Source organism: Thamnophis elegans, chromosome 2 (genome assembly GCF_009769535.1).
Source record: "Thamnophis elegans isolate rThaEle1 chromosome 2, rThaEle1.pri, whole genome shotgun sequence".
Classification (NCBI taxonomy): domain Eukaryota; kingdom Metazoa; phylum Chordata; class Lepidosauria; order Squamata; family Colubridae; genus Thamnophis; species Thamnophis elegans.
In genome coordinates this window covers 157524948-157549650 of record NC_045542.1, presented here as the reverse complement: position 1 = coordinate 157549650, position 24703 = coordinate 157524948, and the positions used below count along the sequence as shown (strand labels likewise).

At 42.2% G+C, this 24703-nt stretch overlaps 1 protein-coding gene and 1 pseudogene across 1 annotated transcript in view; both read right to left on the bottom strand.

The window, feature by feature from the left end:
• Window positions 1–1451: 1451 nt before the first annotated feature.
• LOC116504739 lies at window positions 1452–23288 on the bottom strand (annotated as a pseudogene).
• Window positions 14337–24703, bottom strand: part of LOC116504800 (zinc finger protein 850-like) — a 361571-nt gene continuing 351204 nt past the window's right edge. The window contains exon 10 of the mRNA XM_032212027.1: window positions 14337–16257. Within this exon, the coding sequence (XP_032067918.1) occupies window positions 14604–16257 (1654 nt within the window). The 3' untranslated portion in view covers window positions 14337–14603. The remainder of the gene's footprint in view (window positions 16258–24703) is intronic.

Below are 24703 nucleotides of genomic sequence, written 5' to 3'. Positions count from 1 at the left end.
TTGAAAAAAATTAAGGAGCCCTGGGAGTGAAGTGAAAGAACAGGAAACGCCTCCCATGTGTTGGGAAGAGAGCATTGCATTACCCTGTTCTTAATGTTTACAGAAATGCTGAGACTTTATTTTTCTTTCTCAAAAGCTATCCATGATTCTTATGCAATGCAGTTTTAGAAATGAAACATTTATGTCCTATATAATTTTCCGCCCACATCTCCCCACCAGAGGGGAGAGTCACAAAGGTATCAGTCCCTTAGTGGTGCAATCAACCCGCAGCTGTCAAAGTCTAACAAGGAGGCTCCTAAAACAAAGGAGATCAAAGCAGTAGTTGTGAATAAACCTAGAAGTCCTGTGCACAATACCACAATCCCTTTTGTCCTCAAATCTTCTCCACGAAGGTCACTTGCAAGGCACAAAAGCCTTTACACCCGAAATTTTAGACTGGTTTTGTCGCTGCCCCTAACTCTCCCAATATATTTGCTATTCATATGGTATCTTTAATTGCTTGCCTCATTCTTGACACAATCGGAACAGACATACTTGATTGCACTGAATTCCTGGAGCTGTTTTAAAAAGATAAACTTTGAACTCCTTCTACTTCTCTTCTCTCATTTTCTCCTTATATGGGGAGCCACAATCTGTAACTATAGTCTGAGTATTCCCATCGCCAAGAAATGCTGGATGGAGAATTCTGGGACTGAAAATCTTGAGGCAGGAAAGGAGGAAAAAGGGTAGGACACAGTACATAACATTTCTATCATCTACTATGATGAAAATGCAAAGAACACTCCCAAAATGTTTTCACAAGACTTGACTACTGTAATGGGCTCTACATGGGGCTGCCCCTGAAAAGTGTTCGGAGACTACAACTAGTCCAGAATGCAGCCGTGCGAGCGATACTGGGTGTACCAAGATACACCCACATTATACCTATCCTCCGCGAGCTGCACTGGCTCCCTATCGGTCTCCGAGCACGATTCAAGGTGCTGGTCATTACCTTTAAAGCCCTAAATGGCCTAGGACCCGGATATCTGCGAGACCATCTTCTGCCGCATACCTCCCAATGGCCGATAAGATTGCACAGGGTGGGCCTTCTCCAGGTGCCGTCAGCCAGACAATGTAGGGGGAGGGCCTTCTCTGTAGCCGCTCTGACCCTATGGAATGAACTATCCCCAGAGATCCAGACCCTACCCACTCTCATGGCCTTCCGAAAGGCTATCAAAACCTGGCTATTCCGGCAGGCCTGGGGCTGTTGACCTCATGACCGAGGTCCAGTCCCGATTAGACTGGGTGCATGATGTGGTTTTTCTTTTAATCTGTTTCCTCTGTTTTTTTAACTCTTCACTTTTTTAAATTTTATTTTCTGTAAGCCGCCCGGAGTCCTTCAGGATTGGGCAGCCTATAAATTTATTAAATCAAATCAAATCAAATCAAATCAAATCACATAATTGCACAATTTCTGCAAAAATAAATACAGGTAATCCCCATGATCAAGCTAATAACGTTCCAATTTCTTCTTTTCTCCTCCTCATCTAGTATCATTACATATTTGCCTACAAAAAATCAGGCAAATTCTTCGTAGTCAAATTAAATAGTCAGTTTCTCAGCTGGACTTACAATGGGACATTAAAAATGAAATTTAAGCTTTCTCTCCGCTCATCCCTTTGGGCCTCTGATGGATTTTCATGTGTGCGATAAGGTTGGAATGTTGCCTGAACCACCGCCCACACTCGAGGCACTTAAATGGTTTCTCCCATGTGTGCATAAGCATATGATTTATAAGGTTACATCTAGTGCTGAAATCTTTCCCACAGTCTGGACACTCGTACGGTTTCTCTCCTGTGTGAGTCCTCTAGTATGTCACCAAGTTGGAATTCTTACTGAAACATTTCCCACAAACAGGACATTCAAACGGTTTCTCTCCTGTGTGAGTTCTCTGGTGCATCACCAGGATAGACCTAGCAGTGAACCTTTTCTCACAATCACAACATTCAAAGGGTTACTCTCCTGTGTGAGTTCTCTGGTGAGCAATGAGATTGGAATGCTGACTGAAATTTTTCCCACAAACAGGACATTCAAACGGTTTCTCTCCTGTGTGAGTCGTCTGGTGTATCACCAGGTTGCAATTGGTACTGAAACTTTTCTCACAATCAGGGCATTTGAAGGGTTTCTCTCCTGTGTGAGTCCTCTGGTGTTGAACCAGGTTGCAGGTCTTGCTGAAACTTTTACCACAATCAGGACATTTAAAAGCTTTCTCTCCTGTGTGAGTCCTCTGGTGAGCCATGAGATTGGAATGCTCACTGAAACTTTTCCCACAATCAGGACATTCAAACGGTTTCTCTCCTGTATGAGTCCTCTGGTGTATCACCAGACTAGAATTGTGACTGAAACTTTTCCCACAAACAGGACATTCAAAGGGTTTCTCTCCTGTGTGAGTCCTCTGGTGTATCACCAGACTAGAATTGTGACTGAAACTTTTCCCACAAACAGGACATTCAAAGGGTTTCTCTCCTGTGTGAGTTCTTTGGTGTATCACCAGGTTGGAATTCCGACTAAAACTTTTTCCACAATCAGGACATCCAAAGGGTTTCTCTCCTGTGTGAGTCCTCTGGTGTTTCACCAGGCTGGAATTGTCACTAAAACCTTTTCCACAATCAGGACATCCAAAGGGTTTCTCTCCTGTGTGAGTTCTTTGGTGTATCACCAGGCTGGAATTCTCACTAAAACCTTTCCCACAAACAGGACATTTAAAGGGTTTTTCTCCTGTGTGAGTCCTTTGGTGTTTCACCAGCCTGGAATTGTCACTAAAACCTTTTCCACAATCAGGACATCCAAAGGGTTTCTCTCCTGTGTGAGTTCTTTGGTGTATCACCAGGCTGGAATTCTGACTAAAACTTTTTCCACAATCAGGACATCCAAAGGGTTTCTCTCCTGTGTGAGTTCTTTGGTGTATTGCCAGGCTGGAATTCTGACTAAAACTTTTTCCACAAACAGGACATTCAAACGGTTTCTCTCCTGTGTGAGTTCTCTGGTGTAACACCAGGATAAACCTAGCAGTGAACCTTTTCTCACAATCAGGACATTCAAAGTGTTTCTCTCCTGTGTGAGTCGTCTGGTGTATCACCAGGTTGCAATTGGTACTGAAACTTTTCTCACAATCAGGGCATTTGAAGGGTTTCTCTCCTGTGTGAGTCCTCTGGTGTTGAACCAGGTTGCAGGTCTTGCTGAAACTTTTACCACAATCAGGACATTTAAAAGCTTTCTCTCCTGTGTGAGTCCTCTGGTGAGCCACGAGATTGGAATGCTGACTGAAACTTTTCCCACAATCAGGACATTCAAACGGTTTCTCTCCTGTATGAGTCCTCTGGTGTATCACCAGACTAGAATTGTGACTGAAACTTTTCCCACAAACAGGACATTCAAACGGTTTTTCTCCTGTGTGAGTTCTTTGGTGTATCACCAGGCTGGAATTCTTACTAAAACCTTTCCCACAAACAGGACATTCAAAGGGTTTTTCTCCTGTGTGAGTCCTCTGGTGTTTCACCAGGTTGCAATTGGTAATGAAACTTTTCCCACAATCAGGGCATTTGAAGGGTTTCTCTCCTGTGTGAGTTCTTTGGTGTATCACCAGGCTGGAATTCTGACTAAAACTTTTTCCACAATCAGGACATCTAAAGGGTTTCTCTCCTATGTGAGTCCTCTGGTGTTTCACCAGGCTGGAATTGTCACTAAAACCTTTTCCACAATCAGGACATCCAAAGGGTTTCTCTCCTGTGTGAGTTCTTTGGTGTATCACCAGGCTGGAATTCTCACTAAAACCTTTCCCACAAACAGGACATTCAAAGGGTTTTTCTCCTTTGTGAGTCCTCTGGTGTTTCACCAGGCTGGAATTGTCACTAAAACCTTTTCCACAATCAGGACATCCAAAGGGTTTCTCTCCTGTGTGAGTTCTTTGGTGTATCACCAGGCTGGAATTCTGACTAAAACTTTTTCCACAAACAGGACATTCAAACGGTTTCTCCCCTGTGTGAGTTCTCTGGTGTAACACCAGGATAGACCTAGCAGTGAACCTTTTCTCACAATCAGGACATTCAAAGGGTTTCTCTCCTCTGTGAGTCCTCTGGTGAGCAATGAGATTGGAATGATGACTGAAACTTTTCCCGCAATCAGGACATTCAAACGGTTTTTCTCCTGTGTGAGTCCTCTGGTGTTTCACCAGGTTGCAATTGGTACTGAAACTTTTCTCACAATCAGGGCATTTGAAGGGTTTCTCTCCTCTGTGAGTCCTCTGGTGTTGAACCAGGTTGCAGGTCTTGCTGAAACTTTTACCACAATCAGGACATTTAAAAGCTTTCTCTCCTGTGTGAGTCCTCTGGTGAGCCATGAGATTGGAATGCTGACTGAAACTTTTCCCACAATCAGGACATTCAAACGGTTTTTCTCCTCTGGTGTGAAATGAGGTGAGAATGTCGACTGAAACTATTCTCACGGTCAGGACATTCAAAGGGTTTCTCTCCTGTATGAGTTCTCTGGTGTCTCAAGAGGCTGGAATTATCACAGAAACATTTCTCACAATCAGGACATTCAAACTGTTTTCCCTTGGTTTCAGTCCACATTGCCATGCTCGTTAAAACAAATACCGCATTGGGAGCACTTGTAGGGCTTCTCTCCTGTGTGAGTCTCTGTGTGGCTCTCTGAAGGAAATGAAAAATATTTTGATTTCAGGACTGACTTGGTTTGATATTCAATGTTGCTTGTTATTCTCAGTTGTCCAGAGTGCTCGTATTTCTTTCTTCTTTGTCTATAAGATTCAGATAAAAGGGTATCTTTAATTGTGCATAAAATGGTTGCAGAAGATGAGGGGAAAACATTTACATTACAATGAGAAAGCAAACATGCCACAATGCTTCAATAAGCTTTTACATTAATCACGATTCATTGATGAGACATGGAAGACTACCCAGATCCAAGTTTGAATATCCATTCAATGATAAGATTCACTTGTTGACTGGGTCAATCACAAATTCCTAGCCGAGCAAAGGGATGTTTTCAAATACAGTCAAATGAAAAAGAAAGTACACCCTCTTTGATATCTTTGGTTTTACTTATCGGGACATAAAAATATCATCCCAATGGAAAAGAATAATAGAATTTGAAAAGATCTTAAAAATCTTCTAATCCAGCCCCTGTTCAATCAGGAGACCCTAAACAAGGGGTCAGCAAACGCCTGGGAGTCGCATGTGGCTCTTTCATCTCTCTGCTGTGGCTCCCTGTTGCCAGAAATTGTGGTGCCAAAATTGCACCACAATTTTGAGAGGAACTTCAGGTTTGGAGGGGGGGGAGCAGGCTGTGCCAGGAGGTGACTATTGCAAGAGGTGGGTTTTCCAGTCAGCTCCACAATTGATAGGACTTTCAGTTAGGACAGTTACCGTGTTTCTCTGAAAATAAGATAGGGTCTTATTTACTTTTGACCGCTGAAGTAGGCGGCTTATTTTCAGGGAAACAGGGTAGAGAAAAAAGGACGCTGTGCTAGGAGGAAACTCTATGGTGGGGAAACTGGACTTCCGGTCGGCTCCAGAATTCCACAGAGGGCTTCCAGTTAGGACTTTTGTGGTTCTTTGAGTATTTAAGGTTGCAGAACCCCAGCCTTAAACTATTTCAGATAAGAGGCTGTCTCGTCTCTTCTGAAAAGACTCCAGTGATATAGCAGCACAATTTCTGACCACAAGCCCTTCTGCTGGTTACTTGTTCTCACCATTATGAAATTTCTCACTGCTTCCATAGTATAACGAGGCAAAGTATCTGTTACCACAATGCCAAAGAGTAAAGACATCAGCAATGATATTAATAGAAGAAATTGTTGCTGCCCATCAACTTGGGAAGGTTTAAAAGGCCATTTCCAAACAATTTAAAATCCATATTCTACATTAGGAAGATTATTCACAAGTGGGAAACATTCCAGACAATTACCAATCTTCCCAGGAGTGGACATCCAAGAAAATTCACCACAAGGCCAGATGATGCAATGCCCAGAGAAATTGAAAAAAAAAAGAGTTATATCTCAGACTGTGCATGCTTCAGTTAGCATGTTAAATGTTAGGATTCATGACAGTGCAATTAGAAAAAGACTGAACACGCATGGTTTCTTTGGAAGAGCTGCCAGGAGAAAGAAAGCTTCTTCCCTCTGAAAAGGTCATAGCAGCACAGCTGAGGTTTGCAAAGTTGCATCTGAACAAACCACAGGACTTCTGCAATACTATCCTTTGCACAGACCAGACCAAAGCGGAGATGTTCGAACATAATGCAAAGTGACACGTTTGATGAAAACCTAACACAGCATATCTGCACAAGCATCTCATACAAACTGTCGAGCAGAGTGATGGAGGGGTTATGATTTGGATTTGCTTTGCAGCCACAATACCCAAACATCTCACACTCTTTGAGTCGACCATGAACTCCTCTGTATACTAAAGTATTTTAGAATCAAAAGTGAGGCCATCTGTCCAATAGCTAAAGCTTGGCTGACATAGGATTATGGAACAGGACAATGGTCGCACAACAGATCAGCAAATCTACAACAGAATGGCTGGAAAAGAAAAGTATCAAGGTGTTGCAATGGCAGTCAAACTCCAGACCTCAACTGAATTGGCAGGACCTCAAGAGAGTTGTGCATAACACCCCCCCACATAGACACACACAAACCTCAATGAACTGAAGCAATGCTGTAAAGAATAGTGGGCCAATATTTCTGCACTATGCTGCAAGGGACTGATAAAGTCACACAGAAAAGAATTACTTCTAGTTGTTGCTGCTAAAAGTGATTCTACATATTATTGAATCAAAGATTTTTCACACATGAATTCTCCATTTTGGCTTTCTTTTTATAAAATAAATGATATAATAAATGATGTAATATGTCATGTGTTGTTGTCCATCTGTGGTTGTATTTACCTACTTTTAAGAACTTCTAAGTCCAAATGATTTCTACTATGTCTTGATATGTAAAAACATAAAAATCAAGGAGAGTGTACTTCCTTTTTCACATTACTGTATATGAGGAAGTCCTGGGGATAGATCATACGTTTGGAAATATGTACATTCAGAAATACAAATACACACATCTACAATATAGAGATAATACATGTCTTTCAAGCCTGAAAAAATAATTAAAATTGTTACAGTCTAACCTTCTGCACAAATGTTAATCGGGAACCTGATGAATTTGATGATTGCTCATGTTTTGAGATGCCAAGGCTGAAATTCAGGCCTCAACAGGCTTCTGGGGCCATGTAAACGTTCACAGGAAACCACTAGCCTGTGGGTTAGGCATGTGACCAAAACCACAGAAGGCATACTTGACTATTTCTATAATTTGTATAATTTCTATATTTCTATACCTTATCTGCCGTGTGCCAGCTGCCTCTTATGTAATGAAGCAAAAGCAAAGAAATTTATAAAGATCTGCCTTGCACTCTGCTCTGGGTTCCCCATCAGACGAATAAAAGCATTGGCTTCTCAACACACAAGCTTGGACTCTCTCTTTTGTTTTACTGAGCCACACCGGTCAATCTACATGACACTAACTTTACAGAAATGGGGGCTCTAATGGATGAAATGAAGCCTAAAGCTTCTGCAAGATTTGAAGCAACAGTTATGCCCAAGGAAGCCATGAGCTGCACGTAAGGGCAGAAAATACTTTCCACAACCCCTTTGGTGACATCCCAATTGAAGTAGTCCTCACTTACTGACTGCAGTTGGGACTGGCATCTGTGTCACCAAGTGGCTCCGTCATGAAGCCTGATGTCACATGACTGTGCCAACCTACATCTATTCCTTTAATGTGTTTTAATGTGCATGGATTTTTATGTCTCTAAGCCATCCACAGTTAAGTCATAGTAAGGTTGTGGGCCAATAAAGTTTATAAATAAATAGAACTGAATAATCAAAACGTTCATTTTTAAAAAACATTGCTGGATTAAGCACAGTTGAACCTGGTAAATACATCGATGGGGGCACCAATAGGAAAACAAATGGAAGTAAAACAACCCAGAAATGACCAGAGGAACATCAGTCCGATCTTGTTGCCCAGAAAACATCAGTTCCATAATATTGAATATTAAGCTCCTAGTCCATCCTCTGTTCAGACAGGAGACCCTATTCCATCCTGAACAAATGGCTCTTCAATCTCCTCTTAAAACCCTCCATTGATGGGAGCACCCACAACCTCTGGAGGGAAGCCATTCCCAAAGAATCCACCTTCACTTGGAAGAGACTTTTCCAATCTTCCCACCAGAAGGAAAATTGCAGCCACCAGTTTCACAGCGTGCAGCACCAGTGGGCTTAAATTCGGGGAGGGAAGGAACCTGCAGCAGCAGCAGCTGAGATGCTTCAGCCCAGTTGCTTCTCCGCTTCCAGGACTCTCCTCCCACCTGCCCTCCACTCACCTTCAGCTGCTGCTTTGGCCATGGGAAGAGCAGAAAAGCCGCTCTGCACACCACTTTCCTCCCATGAGTGATCTCAAAGAGGAAGTTCTTCTACTTTTCTCCTCCGCCTCCCATCCTTTCTAGCAATGCAGTACTAAATGGTTTAAAACTCCCTTTTTAAGTGCAAGCACAGATGGCACTATTGTATTATTGATGGCTTTCTAAGCTGAGATGTTACCTGACCGCCATCTAGCGACAGGAGGTGGAAGAACACACCTGTCTAGTCTCCACCAAGACATTTGGAAGACGTTTTCACTGATTATATGGCAGCAGATCGTTTTCGACTCCTAGCAACCCACCTTTGCAACTGAGCCGTGTGAAATTTGATACTACTTAGCTTCATTTTTGGTGCCTTTGGGTCAGTCTTGATGCCTGGCCTTGCAGCTTCTTTGACAAAGTTTTTTGGAAGGGGTTTACCCCCTTCCTAAGCTTGAGAGGAGTGGCCAAAATTGAATGGATGGTTTTCCCCTTCAGGTGGGACTGGAACTGAGTGTTTATCTATCTCTAACCTGGTGCCTTCAATGACTACCCCAAACTGTATCTTCTTCTTCCCCACAAAATCTACCCATTGACCTGTTCCTGCTGCTCCCACAGCAAATTCAAGGCTGCAGCTTTCAAGATCAATCAATCAGGGTAGAGCTGAAGGGACTTTGGAGGGAATAGAATAGAGTAGAAATGCCCCATTTTATGACTTTTTTGCCACATTTGTTAATGAATCACTGCAGTTGTTCAATTTGTAATACTGTCATTAAGCGAATCTGGCTTCCCCCATTGACTTTCCTTGTAGGCAGGTCACAAAAGGGTATCATCTGGCCTCAGGGTAGAACAACGGTCATAAATATGAGCCAGGTGCCAAACATCTGAACGTAAATCACATGACCATGGAGGGGGTGCTACAATGGTCAGACCACTGAGGTACATGTATTAGCAAACCTCTGAGATGCCCCTGCACCCCAATGGTTGTGAACTGCTTAAAATCTGGTTGTAAGAGAATATTGACACAAAGCCTTCGTGGGCAAAGAGAGAAGAATGAGACAGGAATTTCTGGGCCAGTTGGTTAAAGTGTTTACATTCCCTGAACAGTGGTGGGATTCAAATAATTTAACAACAGGGCCTGTGGGCATGGTTAGGTGGACGTGGCTATGTGGGCATGGCTTGGGGTGGTCATGTGGCTGGGTGGGTCATGTGACTGGGTGGCCATGGCCAACTCGATGTCATTCACATTGAGGGGTGCCTCCCCTGGCCTCTCCTCGCCTTGTCCTACATGTTATGGTGAGAGAAGAAGCTTTTTCAGTCATCTTCCCCTTGATACTAAGATGAGATTTTGCTGTCAGAAGACCTGATGTACATTTCCAAGTATTGTTTATCACCATTCTCTTGGTAAGACTGAATGGAGAGATCTATAAAGAACAACAGAGTTGGAAGGGACCATGGAGGTTTTCTAGTCCAACCCCTGCTCAAGCATAACATTCTATACTAGGGTTCAGCAACCCTAAACACTCAAAGGAGTCACAAAAATCCTAATCAGAAGCCCCCCGTTCAATTCTGGAGTCGACCGGAAGTCTGGTTTCCCCACTATAGTCTCCTCCTATTGTGGCATCCTTTTTGCTCTACCTGTCCTAACCAAAAGCCCTAGCAATTGTGGAGCTGACTGGAAAACCCGCCCCTTGCCATAGAGTCTCTTCCTGGCACGTCCTGCTTCCCCACCGCAACAGAAGCTTCTCTCAAAGTTGTGGTGCCGACTGGCAACAGGGAGCCACAGCAGAAGGATGAAAGAGCCACAGGTGGCTCCAGAACCGTGGGTTGCTTACCCCTGCCCTATACTATTATGGATACATTTCTTCTTAAAAACCTCCAGTGATGGTATCCCATAGCTTCTGAAGGCATCCCATTCCTCTAATTAATTGTTCTCACTGTCAGGAAATTTCTTATTTCTACATTGGATCTGTTTGAAAAGTTTCCATCTCACAGTTACTTCCAGTTGAGCCAGATGCATTTGGTTATTTTCTTGCCCAAGTGTAAAATCTTACTCTCCTTTAAATTGCATTTTTGGTGAGAAATGTTCTACAGTGGTGTTCAGTTTACTAATTAATTTAATCATTTTTTTTCCTTGGGCCTTATTTCAATATTCCAAAACTTTCACAGATCCTTCACAAAGAACCACTTCTAATTTAACTGGAATACATTATTTTCATTCTCAGTTTTTCTGGTTACAGAACTTCCCTTCTTCATTCATCGTTTTACCCTTTAATGATGTTTGTACTTATTTGCAAGGAAAGGAAGCATTTAATTTTGGAGCTGCTTGGGCAAGAGCAGCCCACTGTATGCAGGTCTAGCTTCATCCCCGGCAGAGAACCTGTTGCTAACATTTTTCAATCCCACCCTGGATGGAACTGACTGAAATTTTCCCCACAGGGCATTCAAACGGTTTCACTCCTGTGTGAGTCCTCTGGTGTGGAACGATATTGGAACTCTAGACTGAAACTTTGCCCACAGTCAGGACATTTAAAGAATTTCTCTCCTTTAAATCATAGTGTTGTACTCTATAGGGTGTTTCTATATCTTCATAATGTAGTGGGCCAACAGTATATAAGCTGTGGATCTGCTTTAGGTCAGGGCTGCTCAAAAAGCTGCCAGTGGCTTTGCTGGGATCCAGTGTGCACAGTGATAGTTTCAATACTTAATATATGTTGAATCTTTCAATTGATTTGGTTGCTTTAGATGAGACAGGTTTTGGCAACTATGTTTCCTTTATGCTACTTCCTTTTATCTCTCTTCCTCCCCCATTGACTGCCAGAGAGTAGGCAGGTTGCTCTCACTGAGATGTTTACGATGTCCACAGGTTGTGTGTGTGTGTGAGAGAGAGAGACAGAGAGAGGGAGGGAGGGAGAGGGAGAGACAGACAGAGGGGAGGGGGAAGAAACACCTGAAAAAGCTTGTGTTACTGTCAGGAAACCTGTAATCAGGAATCCTTTAAATCACTAGGCATTGAGTGTCACTCCAGAGAGACTTGGATTCACTTTTTCTGCAGCATAATTGATGTCCTTCCAACTGGCTTGTTGTTCTGGGAGGCTCCCACCATTAGTAGTGTTTCCTCAGAGAAATCAGACCTTCCCCAGGGAACTTACAGCAGCAGCAGGAGGAAATAGACTTTTGACTCCCCTCCAAAGAGCTTCGTGGGTCCCTGCAAACTACAGTGTGTGTGTATGTGTGTTTTCCTGTTCTACATCTGAGCCCTGGGCAGCAAGCAATGAAAAACATGGCCTGTTTTTCCAGTCTCATTCTCTGGGATCCCACCTCGTTCAGAGTCCTTAAATGGGACTCAACCATGAGGATCTGGTTACTGCTTGCTACCTGTGGGTAGAGAAAATCTCCCTGTTCCTCTGCACATATTTGAGCAACTGATCCTCCCAGGTCCTAAATCCTAGGGAGCCACAGGAAATCAGTCATAAAGTTTTGGGATGTAGAGGTTTTGATCTCCATTGTGTCACCCATAAGTGCAGGAACCTATATGTATATCAGCTTTCTGCAAAGTAGTGCCCTCCAAGTCTTTTGCTCAAACTGTTTCCAAATAATAATTCAAACTCCTGTGGAAATTGGAAGGCTGCTCAGAGCAATTCTTCCCTCTCCTGAGATTTAGGCTCTGCAAGGAGGCAGATAAAATCTCCTATCTAGATGTGATTTGGAAGCAAGGAGAATAGCTGTTTTCAGTTATCTTTCCACGTTTCATTGTTCCTATTGATCGGATGAAGCTGGAAATCATTTGGTGGCTGAGCACACAGGCAAGATCTTCATAAACGTTTATAGCACAGCACTTCCCTAATCTTGAGGTGCTAAGTAGGTCATGGTTCATTCTTCTAGCTTCACTCAGTTGCAATAATAGGTTTTGGGGAGTTATTTTGCACTCCCATTTCCCTGCAGTTTCCTTGGCAAGTTTTTTTGAAAGCAGATTTCCCCTTTCCAAGGCCTGAGAGGCCTGGAGACGCCAAGGTCTCTGAGATGGCTTTGTGCCTAAAGCAGGACTAGAAATGACGCCCCTCAGGCTCTAGGATGGTGACTACCAAACTGGGCCTTCTTCCTCCCCACAAAATCTATCCATTCAGCTGTTCCTGCTACTCTAGCCCTAAATTAATGCTGCAGTTTTCAACATCCAGTATCCTCCAAACAACATATACTTTACCCCTTTCAATCTCAGCTTCAAATTTTGATTCTGAGGAAATGCACGTCTGACTAAATATATGTTTACTATTTTAAATTTTATAAATTTTGCATATGTTTAAATATGAAATCACTTGGACTTAAGACTCAGGCCAAGAGCCCCTCGGTTTCTCCACATACCTGGCCTGGTCCTGATTGTTGCATATCCTTCATATGAGAGCTACTAAAAAAAATGTAACCTGTCTTTTTGACTGGTGTTGGGGAAATAAACAATCTTGGAATTCTTTGGTGCCTCATTCCTGACACAATCTGAACAAACATTCTTGGTGCACTGAATTCCTGGAACTATTTGGAAAAGATAAGACTTTGAAACCCCTCTACTACTTGTCTCCTCTTGCTTTCTCATATGAGTAGCCACAATCTCTAACTGTAGTCTTAGTGCTCCAATCCCCAAGAGATACTGGGGCTGAAAATCTCAAAGGCACCCAAGTAGAAAAAGGTTGGGACACTGTATGCGTCGTTTCTATCATCTCCCAGGATAAAAATGCAAAGAACACTCCCCAAAAGATTTTTATGCACAATTTCTACAGAAATAAATATAGTGATCCCCCGATTATGAGTGTTCCCTTAGCGAATATTTGTTATGTGATAAGCGCCCCAAGTGTTTACCATAAAAATCCTGAAATTATGAATATTGCAGCACCACAGCATATTCACTCTTACAAATGACCCAAGGCTCTGCAACATTCACCCCGCCGAGGTGGCGCAGTGGTTAAATGCAGCACTGCAGGCTACTTCAGCGGACTGCAGTTATGCAGTTCAGCTGTTCAAATCTCACCGGCTCAGGGTTGACTCAGCCTTCCATCCTTCCGAGGTGGGTAAAATGAGGACCCGGATTGTTGTTGGGGGCAATATGCTGACTCTGTAAACCGCTTAGAGAGGGCTGAAAGCCGTATGAAGCGGTATATAAGTCTAACTGCTATTGCTATTCTGCCCCTCCTCCATCCGAGTCTTCACAGGAACTTCACTTACCTCCTCTCTGTTGCAATTTTTTTGCCCACATCCACAGAGAACAGAGGCCTAACATACAGTGAGATCAGTAGCGCAAGATCTTGTATAATCTCAATCATAAGGTCTCTATTCTCTGCAAATTGAGATCTGGATGTTTGCAAATGGAGGGAAGGTTTCGGTCCTTTAGGCCTTTCCTTCTTTTGCCATTTTTTTGCTGAAGCATGCAGGGGGATTCCGTACTTGTAGGATTCGGCAGCCCTTTGCAAAAAACCTTTGTTGAAACCAGCGGAGCTTGGGAAGAGTGGGTGCATCTCTCTGAAGCCCTTTTCCTAAAGGCAAAGGGTTCTTGCATAGGGCTACAGGAATGCAATGGTCAAGTGCTTTGCTGAGAAAGCAACCCCGAGAAACTGTGCGTTGCTACTTTCTTAGTGCCAGAGGCCTCATCAAGCTGATTTGGGACGAGAAAGCAACGAATGGGTGGGCGAAATGATGTCATTCAATGTGCGAGATTCACTCCCACAAATTCTCGAGTTACGGATGGAATGGGCAGACTCCATTACATTCGTAACCCGAGGACTACCCATATCCAGCAAGTTATGCTGCTCATGGCCAGATCGACAATATCAAACTAATATGTTGCCATGTTTCCTTCCTCCTTCCCATCTAATACCATTACATAACAAAGAAAGGTAAATTAGTCATGATTTAACAGTCAATATCTCAGCTCGACTTACAATGGGACATTAGAAATGAAATTCAAGCCTTCTCTACACTCATCACTTGGGGGTGTCATGTGTGTGCAATAAGGGTGGAATGTTTCCTGAAGCACCATACACACTGAGGGCACTCAAATAGTTTCTCCCCTGTGTCTATAAGCATATGATTTAGAAGATTAGTCCTAATACTGAAATCTTTCCCATAGTCTGGACACTTGTATGGTTTCTCCCCTGTGGTGTGTCACCAGGTTTGAATTGCAGCTGAAACGTTTTCCACAAACAGGACACTCATACAGTTTCTCTCCTGTGTGAGTCCACTGGTACATGAGCTAGGATCTCCAAGAGAAACTTTTCCAAGATCAGGACATTCAAAGGGTCTCTCTTCTATGTGAGTCCCCTGGTGTGTCACCAGCTTAAAATTCTTGCTGAAACTTTTCCCACAATCAGGCCATTTAAAGAGTTTCTCTCCTGTGTGAGTCTTCTGGTGTTCCACGAGGTGGGAATTCTGACTGAAAAATTTCCCACAAATAGAACATTCAAACGGTTTCTCCCCTGTGTGAATCCTCCGGTGTTGAACCAGGGTGGAATTCTGACTAAAACTTTTCCCACAGTCAAAGCATTTAAAAGGTTTCTCTCCTGTGTGAATCCTCTGGTGTTGAACCAGGGTGGAATTCTGACTGAAACTCTTCCCACAGTCAGGACATTCAAAGGGTTTCTCTCCTGTGTGAATCCTCTGGTGTTGAACCAGGGTGGAATTCTGACTGAAACTTTTCCCACACTCAGGACATTTAAAGGGTTTCTCTCCTGTGTGAGTCCTCTGGTGTTCTATGAGGTGGGAATTCTGACTGAAACTTTTCCCACAAACAGGACATTCAAACGGTTTCTCTCCTGCATGAATCCTCTGATGGCCAATGAGATAGGAACTGTGACTGAAACTTTTCCCACAGTCAGGACATTTAAAGGGTTTCTCTCCTGTGTGTGTCCTCTGGTGTGTCACAAGAGTGGAATTGTTACTGAAACTTTTCCCACAAACAGGACATTCAAAGGGTTTCTCTCCTGTGTGAATCCTCTGGTGTCTAACCAGGCTGGAATTGTCACCGAAACATTTTTCACAATCAGAACATTCAAAGGGTTTCTCTCCTGTGTGAGTCCTCTGGTGTGTCACCAGGCTGGAATTGGTATTGAAACTTTTACCACAATGAGGACATTCAAAGGGTTTCTCTCCTGTGTGAATCCTCTGATGTCTAACTAGGCTGGAACTGGTACTGAAACATTTATCACAATCAGGACATTCAAATGGTTTCTCTCCTGTGTGAGTCCTTTGGTGTATCACCAGGTTGGAATTATCACAGAAACATTTTTCACACTCAGGACATTCAAACAATTTCTTCCTGATGTAAGTCCTCTGGTGTGTTACAAGGTTGGAATTCTGACTGAAACCTTTACCACAATCTGGGCATTTAAAGGGTTTCTCTCCTGTGTGAGTCCTCTGGTGTTGAATCAAGTTGGAGTTCTTGCTGAAACTTTTACCACAATCAGGACATTTAAAAGGTTTCTCTCCTGTGTGAATCCTCTGGTGGCCAATTAGGCTGGAATTCTGACTGAAACTTTTCCCACAGTCAGGACATTTAAAGGGTTTCTCTCCTGTGTGAGTCCTCTGGTGTTTGACCAGGCTGGAATTGTGACTAAAACTTTTACCACAATCAGGACACTCAAAAGGTTTCTCTCCTGTGTGAGTCCTTTGATGTGTCACCAAGCTGGATTGCTGACTGAAACTTTTTCCACAATCAGGACATTTAAAGGGTTTCTCTCCTGTGTGAGTCCTCTGGTGTGTCACTAAGCTGGAATTCTTACTGAAACTTTTCTGACAAACAGAACATTCAAAGGGTTTCTCTCTTGTATAAGTGCTATGGTGTGAAACGAGGTGAGAATTTTGACTGAAACTATTCCCAGAGTCAGGACATTTAAAGGGTTCCTCGCCTGTGTGAATCCTCTGGTGTATCATCAGGTTGGAATTATCACAAAAACATTTCTCACAATCAGGACATTCAAACAGTTTCTCCTCCGTGTGAGTCCATGTTGCCATGCTTGCTAACATTCACTTCCTTTGGTTCACTTGTAGGGCTTCTCTCCTGTGTGGGTCATTCCAAGAACCACAATGGAGTTGTTCTGATCAGAGGTTTTGCCTCATTTAGAGCATTGTATGGCTTTTCTCCAGTCTGGACCCTCTCAGGCATAATCAGCTCTGATTTGCAAGATGTATCTTTTGTCTATGGAGCTTTTCTACAACTAATATTCCTGAGGAGGTCAAAAATATGGATGGTACCTTGTTTAGTTATGGATTCAAGACGTTTTCTTCCTCCCAGAGTGAGGCCTGCAACATTGTCTGCCCTATGTGGCTTTCCAATTGACCTTTTCCTCCACAGTAACTTCCAGATATTCCATTCTTTTGCTGAATGGAAAAATAATCTCGCTTGGTTTTTAGTGTAACATATCTTTGGATTTCACATTATAATTTTTCCCTGCTAGAAATCTCCTCTTGATTTTCTCTCGTTTCTCTCTCACTTGCTGAGGAAGGTGAAGACTTGTGTGGCTCTCTGAAGGAAATGGAAAATATTTTGATTTCTCTGCGGAGTTGCTTAGCTGTTCAAGGTTGCTTGTTATCCTCAGTTGTCCAGATTGCTCTTATTGCCATCCTCTTTGTCTAGAAGAAACAAATAAAAATGTATCTTTGCATGAAATGGTTGCAAATGATGAAGGGGAAAAACATTTACATTACAATGAAAAAGCAAACATGCCGAGACATTGTTATATATTTTACTACAAGAGAGTTTAGAAATATGGTACTGCAAGCATCTTATAATACTAAGCTTCAAATTGGCGGTCAAGACCTGGCTGTTTTGAAAGAGATACCACCTCAAATGTTAAGAGCCAGGAGGGACTACACTTTTTTGGTCGAAGAACTCAGAAATCGTCAGATACAGTATAGATGGGATGCACCATTTGGCATCATATTTACATTTGATAAGCAAAGATACCGCCTCAACTCTGTATGGAAAGCCCGAGATTTTTATTATAATATATTGAAGGCCGGACACCCTGCACCATCTGGACCTAGAGAAAGACCACAAGAAGGACAGGATAGACAGCAAACTACACAACCACCAGACAAGATGGAGCATCTCTCTTCTCTAGAAGTGCAAGGTGCTATGGAACCAAGACCTAGCCGCATGACTACTAGACGTATGGAGAAACAAGCTAAAAAGCAACAGCATCAACAATCATCGGCCATCGATCAAGGATCTACAACAACAAATCTGGAAGCAATGGGAGGAGCTAGACCTAAGGTTAAACAGGCCGTGCAGGAAGCTCTAAAAATGCTTCAACCAACCAAAGATGACAACTAAGATTTTAACATGGAATGTCAACGGACTGAACTCTCCACAGAAGAGGAAGAAAATATTTCATTATCTCAAACAGTTTAAGAACGATGTAATTTGTTTGCAAGAAACTCATATCAAATCAACTGATCAAAAATATTTGATCAACTCAAAACTTGGTCAACATTTTGTAGCTTCTGCTATGGAAAAGAAGAATGGTATAGTTGTATACTTAAGAAAAGACATGAAAGCTGAATTAATAGAAGCAGATCCCTTTGGAAGATATATTGCTTTAGACTTAATCTTAGAAGGGAAAAAGACATTACTTTTGGGAATTTATGCTCCCAATCAACAGCAAGATAGATTCTATAGAAATCTTCATGCTAAATTAGTACAATGGGACTATAGTTCCTGTATACTATTGGGTGACTGGAATGGAGTGATAGACACTAAGAAAGATAAGAAGATTTCCCGCCTAAATACCAAGATGCGAGCAAAGTTACCCAAATCTTTCTTTGACATTATGGATGATTTTGAATTGAGAGATATTTGGCGAGAAAGAAATGCAGAGGAATGTGACTTCACTTTTTTCTCGGACAGGCATCAATCCCTCTCAAGGATTGATTTTATTCTAACCACTAATGATTTGCTTTCTAGGGTCAAGAAAACAAAGATTGCAGCTAGGATCCTTTCGGACCATAACCCAGTTTGGATGGAGTTGGGAAGGGTAGTGCAGGCAAGAAGGTCTTGGAGATTGAATGAAAACTTATTTAGATATGAAAAGTATATTAATGATTGTAAAAAATTATTATCTGAATATTTTGTTTTGAATATGAATAAGGGTACATCTATGGAATTTGTATGGGACGCAAGCAAAGCGTATATGAGAGGAGTTTTGATGAATATAAATAAAACACATAGAAATAAGCAAGGGTTAAAACGAACAGAACTGGAAGAGGAAATTAAGAGAAAAGAGCTGGAGTTAACAATGAACCCAGACGATACAAAGGTTAAGGAAGCTATTAACATATTAAAATCTCAATTTGACATGTTGATCTCTGACCAGGTGGCTACTAATCTATTATATGCAAAACACAATACTTTTTGTAATGCAAACAAACCTGGCAGATGGTTAGCTTATCAGATTAGGAAAAAAAGGAAAACTCGAAATATATCTAAACTGATTTATAGAGGGAAGGAGGTGTTTCAACAGGAAGAGATTCAAAAGGCTTTCTGGGAATTTTTTACAGAACTGTATAAAGGGGATAAAATTAATGGTTTAGACATAGACAAATATTTAGACAAAGAGAAAATACCTTCAGTTAGAGAAGAACACAGGCAAAAATTGAATCAACCAATAACCTCGGGGGAAATCCTGCAGGTAATTAAGCAATTAAAGTCAGGGAAAGCACCAGGTACAGATGGCTTGACAGCGGTTTACTATAAAAACTTACAGTTAGAAATGGTAGAACCTCTTAGAGAATTATTTAATATGATTCAAACGGAAGGTAAAGTCCCTCCATCTTGGAAGACAGCGTTTATATCTTTGATACCCAAAGAAGATCAGGATACTACTCAACCCAAAAATTATAGACCTATTTCATTACTGAACGTAGATTATAAAATTTTTACTAAAATATTAGCAAATAGGTTAATGTTGGTCACTCAACAATTGATACATACGGACCAAACAGGTTTTATACAAGGGAGACAGATGAAAAGTAATGTTAGATTAATTATTAATGCATTAGAATATTTGGGAAAGAACAACCAGATCCCTGCTGCGTTTATATTTTTGGATGCTGAGAAGGCCTTTGATCGAGTTAACTGGCAATTTCTGTTGATGATACTGCAAAAAATGCAGATAGGAGATAATTTTTTACAGTCAATTAAAGCAATATACCAACAGCAAACAGCACAAATCATAGTCAATGGAAGTCTAACAGACTCTTTTCAAATTGGAAAAGGTACAAGACAGGGCTGTCCTTTGTCCCCATTATTGTTTATTATAACTTTGGAAGTATTGTTGAATAAAATACGGGGCTTGGATGGTTTAAAAGGGATCAAGATTAGGCAGCAAGAATATAGAGTCCGCGCTTTTGCGGATGATTTGGTTATCTTTTTTCTCAATAGATTTTAGACTGTGTTAGTTAAAAATCCATACCGGGTACGGGTTCTGGGAAGTCGGGGGGGGGGGGGGAAGCAGGAGGGGGGGTGGAGGGAGGGAGGGGTACACACAACAAAAAAAAATTGTACTTCAATGTTTTAATGATTGACAAATGACATATTTGTGTTTTTTTTAAAGAAAAATAAAAAAGTTCTGTTTATAAAAAAAGAAAAAGCAAACATGCCACAATACTCAAAGAAGCTCTTACATTAATCATGACTGGAAGACTACCCAGATCCAAGTTCGAATATCTATTCAATGATGAAATCTACTTGTTGACTGGGTCAATCACAAATTCTTAGAATTGCAAAAGGTTGTTTTCAAATACAGTCAATTGAAAAAGAAAATACATCCTCTTTCATTTCTATGGTTAAACTTACCAGGGTATCATAAATATCATTGCAACAGAACAGGAGGGAATAACAGAATTGGAAGGGACCTTGGAGTTCTCCTAATCCAACACCTGCTAAACCAGGAGACCCTACACCATTTCAGATAAATGGCTCTCTAGTCTCTAGACAAGCCATTCTGCTGGTTACTTGTTCTCACCATTAGGAAAATTCTCACTGCTTCCATAATATAAAACGCGAAGTAGCAGCCAAGTACTGCTAATAAAGTACCCTTGATCAATTGATCATCAGCAAGTATGAATACATCTATAAAAGCCAAAGTTGTAGGAGTTTCGTGGTGCCTGGCATTGAGGTGTGTGTTAACACAATGCCAAAGAATAAAGACATCAGCAATGATCTTAAGAAAAACAATTGTTGCTGCCCATCAATTTGGGAATGTTTAAAAGGCCATTTCCAAACTATTTAAAATCCATCATTCTACAGTATTGTATTTGTATTTATTTGGTTTGTATGCCGCCCACTCTCGGAAGATTCAGGGGGGCTTACAGGTAAAAAAAGGAAGGGGGGGGGGACATACAAAGAATAAAAAAGACAACATTAAAAATTCCACAACATTCATAACTTAGGATGGGGCTGGATAAATGAACAGCCCAGGCCTGCCGGAACAGCCAGGTCTTAGTCGCTTTCTGGAAGGCCGGAAGGGTAGTAAGGGTCTGGATCTCAACAGGGAGATCGTTCCATAGGGCCGGAGCAGCTACAGAGAAGGCCCTCCCCCAGGGAGTCGCCAGCCGACAGTGAGGAAGATTATTCACAAGTGGGAAACATTTCAGACAGTTGCCAATCTTCCCAGGAGTGGACATGCAAGAAAATTCACCCCAAGGTCAGACGATAGAATGGCCAGAGAAATTGCTAAAAAACAAAGAGTTATATCTCAGACTCTACAGCAGTGGTTCTCAACCTGTGAGTTGGGACCCCTTTGGGGGTCGAATGACCCTTTCACAGGGGTAGCCCAAGACCATCAGAAAACACATATTTTTGAAAAAATACAGAAAACATTAAATACTTTTATTGTTGGAGGTCACCACAACATGAGGAACTGTATTAAAGGGTCGCGGCATTAGGAAGGTTGAGATCCACGGCTTTACAGGCTTCAGTTAGCATGTTAAATGTTAAGATTCATGACAGTGCAATTAGAAAAAGACTGAACAAGTATGGTTTGTTTGGAAGGGCTGTGAGGAGAAATCCTTTTGTCTATAAAAAAGTCAAAGCAGCATAGCTGAGATTTGCAAAGTGGCATCTGAATAAATCACAGGACTTTTGGAATACTGTTCTTTGAACAGAACAGACCAAAGTGGAGATGTTCAGCCTTAATGCAGTGACATGTTGACGAAAACCAAACACAGCATATTAGCACAAACCGTCATGCACAGTGGTGGGACCTATCTTTATTCAGATGAATAAATGTATTGGCTTATCAACACACACATGTAAACTCTATCTTTTGTTTTACCTAGACAAACCTGTCAATCTGCATGACACTAACTTTACAGATGCTTTAACTGACAAAATGATGCCAAAACCATCTGCAAGATTTGAAGCACACGTTATGTCCATGGAAGCTATGAGCTCCAAGTAAGGGCAGAAAATACTTTCCACAACCCCTTTTGTGACATCCCAATTGAAGTACTCCTCACTTACTGACTGCAGTTGGGACTAGCATCTGTGCCACTAAGCAGCCTAATCATGAAGCATGAGGTCACATGAAAGTGGCAACTTACATTTGTTCCTCTGCAGTTCTCAAACAAATCACTGTGGCTTGTTAAAGGTAATTTCACATCACCATGGCTTGCAACTTCCTGAGTTTGCTTGTCAGAAGCCAGCTGGAAGGTCACAAATGGGGATTATGAGTGTTGGATGCTCAGACCATGATATAAAAGTGCACAAGTTGGCAGAATCCAAATTGGTGCAACTCCTTTTCCTCCACCTTCATAACTACATCTGCTTCTACAGTGCCATCGTAACTTGGAAGGCTCAGTGAGCCAATGGTATGTGAGGACTACCTATGCTCATCCTTGATCAAGTAGTAGATCCTACCTTCCCCCCCCCCATTCACCCCCGCCTTCCCTATATGTCCTTGATTTTAATCTTTGGTATTAATTTTGTGGGAACCCCCCCATCCCCCAATGAAATATTTTGGGGAATATTAAAAGAGGCAGAGTATTATATTTCTCCAAAGGAGAAATGGAAACAAAGGGTGAAAGCAGCCTGCAACAGCAGATGCCTGAAGTCTTTAGAGAGGTAGATTTTGTGCCCATTAAGAGAGACTGGGCCAATCTATTCACAAACCAAACACCTTCAGCTCCAGCTGATGGGATTAAGAAGGACAAGACATTTAGGATATAGTAGGATTAACCCAGGACCATTACAATAGAATCTCACTATATTGCACAACCCCAAAGGATGTATAAAGCCCACCTATCCCAACCCTATTTTGTCACCGAGAACAACATGATGCTGTTGGTTCTGCTCATCAGTAATTGGCTGTCCAATCTCCTCTTAAAACCCTCCAGTGATGGGAGCACCCACAACCTCTGGAGGGAAGCCATTCCCAAAGAATCCACCTTAATTTAAAAGAGACTTTTTCAATCTTCCCACCAGAAGGAAAATTGCAGCCACCAGTTTCACAGCGTCATGGGAGCACCCACAACCTCTGGAGGGAAGACATTCCCAAAGAATCCACTTTAACTGCAAGGAGATTTTTTTCAATCTTCCTACAGAAGGAAAATTGTAGCCACCAGTTCCCAGCGTGCAGCACCAGTGGGTTTAAATTCGGGGCGGGAAGGAACCTGCAGCAGCAGCTACAGAGATGCTGCAGCCCAGTTGCTTCTCTGCTTTCAGGCCGTGGAGGGAACCGAACAGCCCGACTTGCTCCAGGACTCTCTTCCCACCGGCCCTCCACTCACCTTCCAGCTGCTGCTTCGATCCTTGGAAGAGCACAAAAGCCGCTCTGCACACCTCCTTCCTCCCACGAGTCATCCGGAACAGGAAGTTCCTCTGAGCTTCTCTTCTTCCCTCCTTTCTAGCAATACAGTACTCAATGATTTAAAACTCCCTTTTCAAGCTCAAGCACGGGTGGCACTAATGTGTTGATGGCTTTCTAGGCACAGACTTTGCTTGACCGCCATCTAGCGGCAGGAGGTGGAAAAACACGGATGTCCAATCTCCACCAAGGCGTTTGGAATGTTTTCACTGATTCCATGGTAGCAGGTCGTTTTCGACTCCTAGCAACCGACCTTTGCCACTGAACCAAGTGAAATAGTGAAACGTGGAATAAAATCTGAGGAGTGAAGGAATATGAAGCAAGTGACATTTTTCAGTCTAATTGCTTCTTATGTCTTTTGAATTCACATTGTAGACCATCCCCTCTGACTCATAGATAGGCTTTCTTAAATTTTGCTTGTTATCTTTCTGTCGTCCAATGAGACTTTGCAAGGGTATCCAAGTTCTAACCATAAGGAGATGTGATAAACATCCTCCGGGCCTTTCTGTCCTCTCCCCAGACCAGTGATGTGTGATGAGATTTATGGCTGGTGAGGCAGCAATTCTTTTAGACTTGTGGATTTCAACTCCCAGAATTCCACAGCCAGGCATGCTCAGTTCCGATTTAAAGCGACAGCATTTGTTTTTCTCCTTTGCTAAATAAGTTTCCTTCTTTCTTTTTCTTCTCCCTTCCCCTCCTTCCTCCCTCTCTCTCTCCCTCCCCCTCTTTCAAACACACACACACACATACACACACACACACACACAAAGTTGCACCAGGATTCAGAAAATTTAGGTTTTCCTCCTCAGCCCATGTTAGCAATACCACTAGAAGCATTTTGGCTGGCAGGTGTAAGCAGAAGTGGAGATTCATTCTACTGAAAAAATTGTTTTTGCTTATGATTGGATAATTAAAATTTCAGAAGACCCAAAGGCATAGTATTAGAGTGTTACATAGTGCATAAACTAAAGAACTGTCTCCTCCCCCCTCTCTCAAACACACACACACACACACACACACACACACACACAGACAAAGTTGCATCAGGATGAAGTTTGAATTCCTCCTCCTCCCACCGACCCATTCCTACCTTTTCCAGCTGTTTCAGAGAGGATTTCAACTATGCTCTTGCCTGCCATCATGAAAAGAAAAAAAATGTAAAAGGAAAAAGGCAAGACCTGAGGTCAGACTGAGCTAGTTGCTGCCAGAGTCACCATGGATGACTCTGCTTAGTGTTTAACTGTTTAAAAAAGCCTCTAAAAAAGCACCTTCTATAGGAGGCGGCATGAGAACAACGTGCCTCATCTACATCAGGAATATTTCAGCTTTTAAGCCTTGCTTAACTCTGCTCGAGTGATCATAAAATGCCAGACTAGATGAGGCACGTCGTTCTCCTGCCTCTAG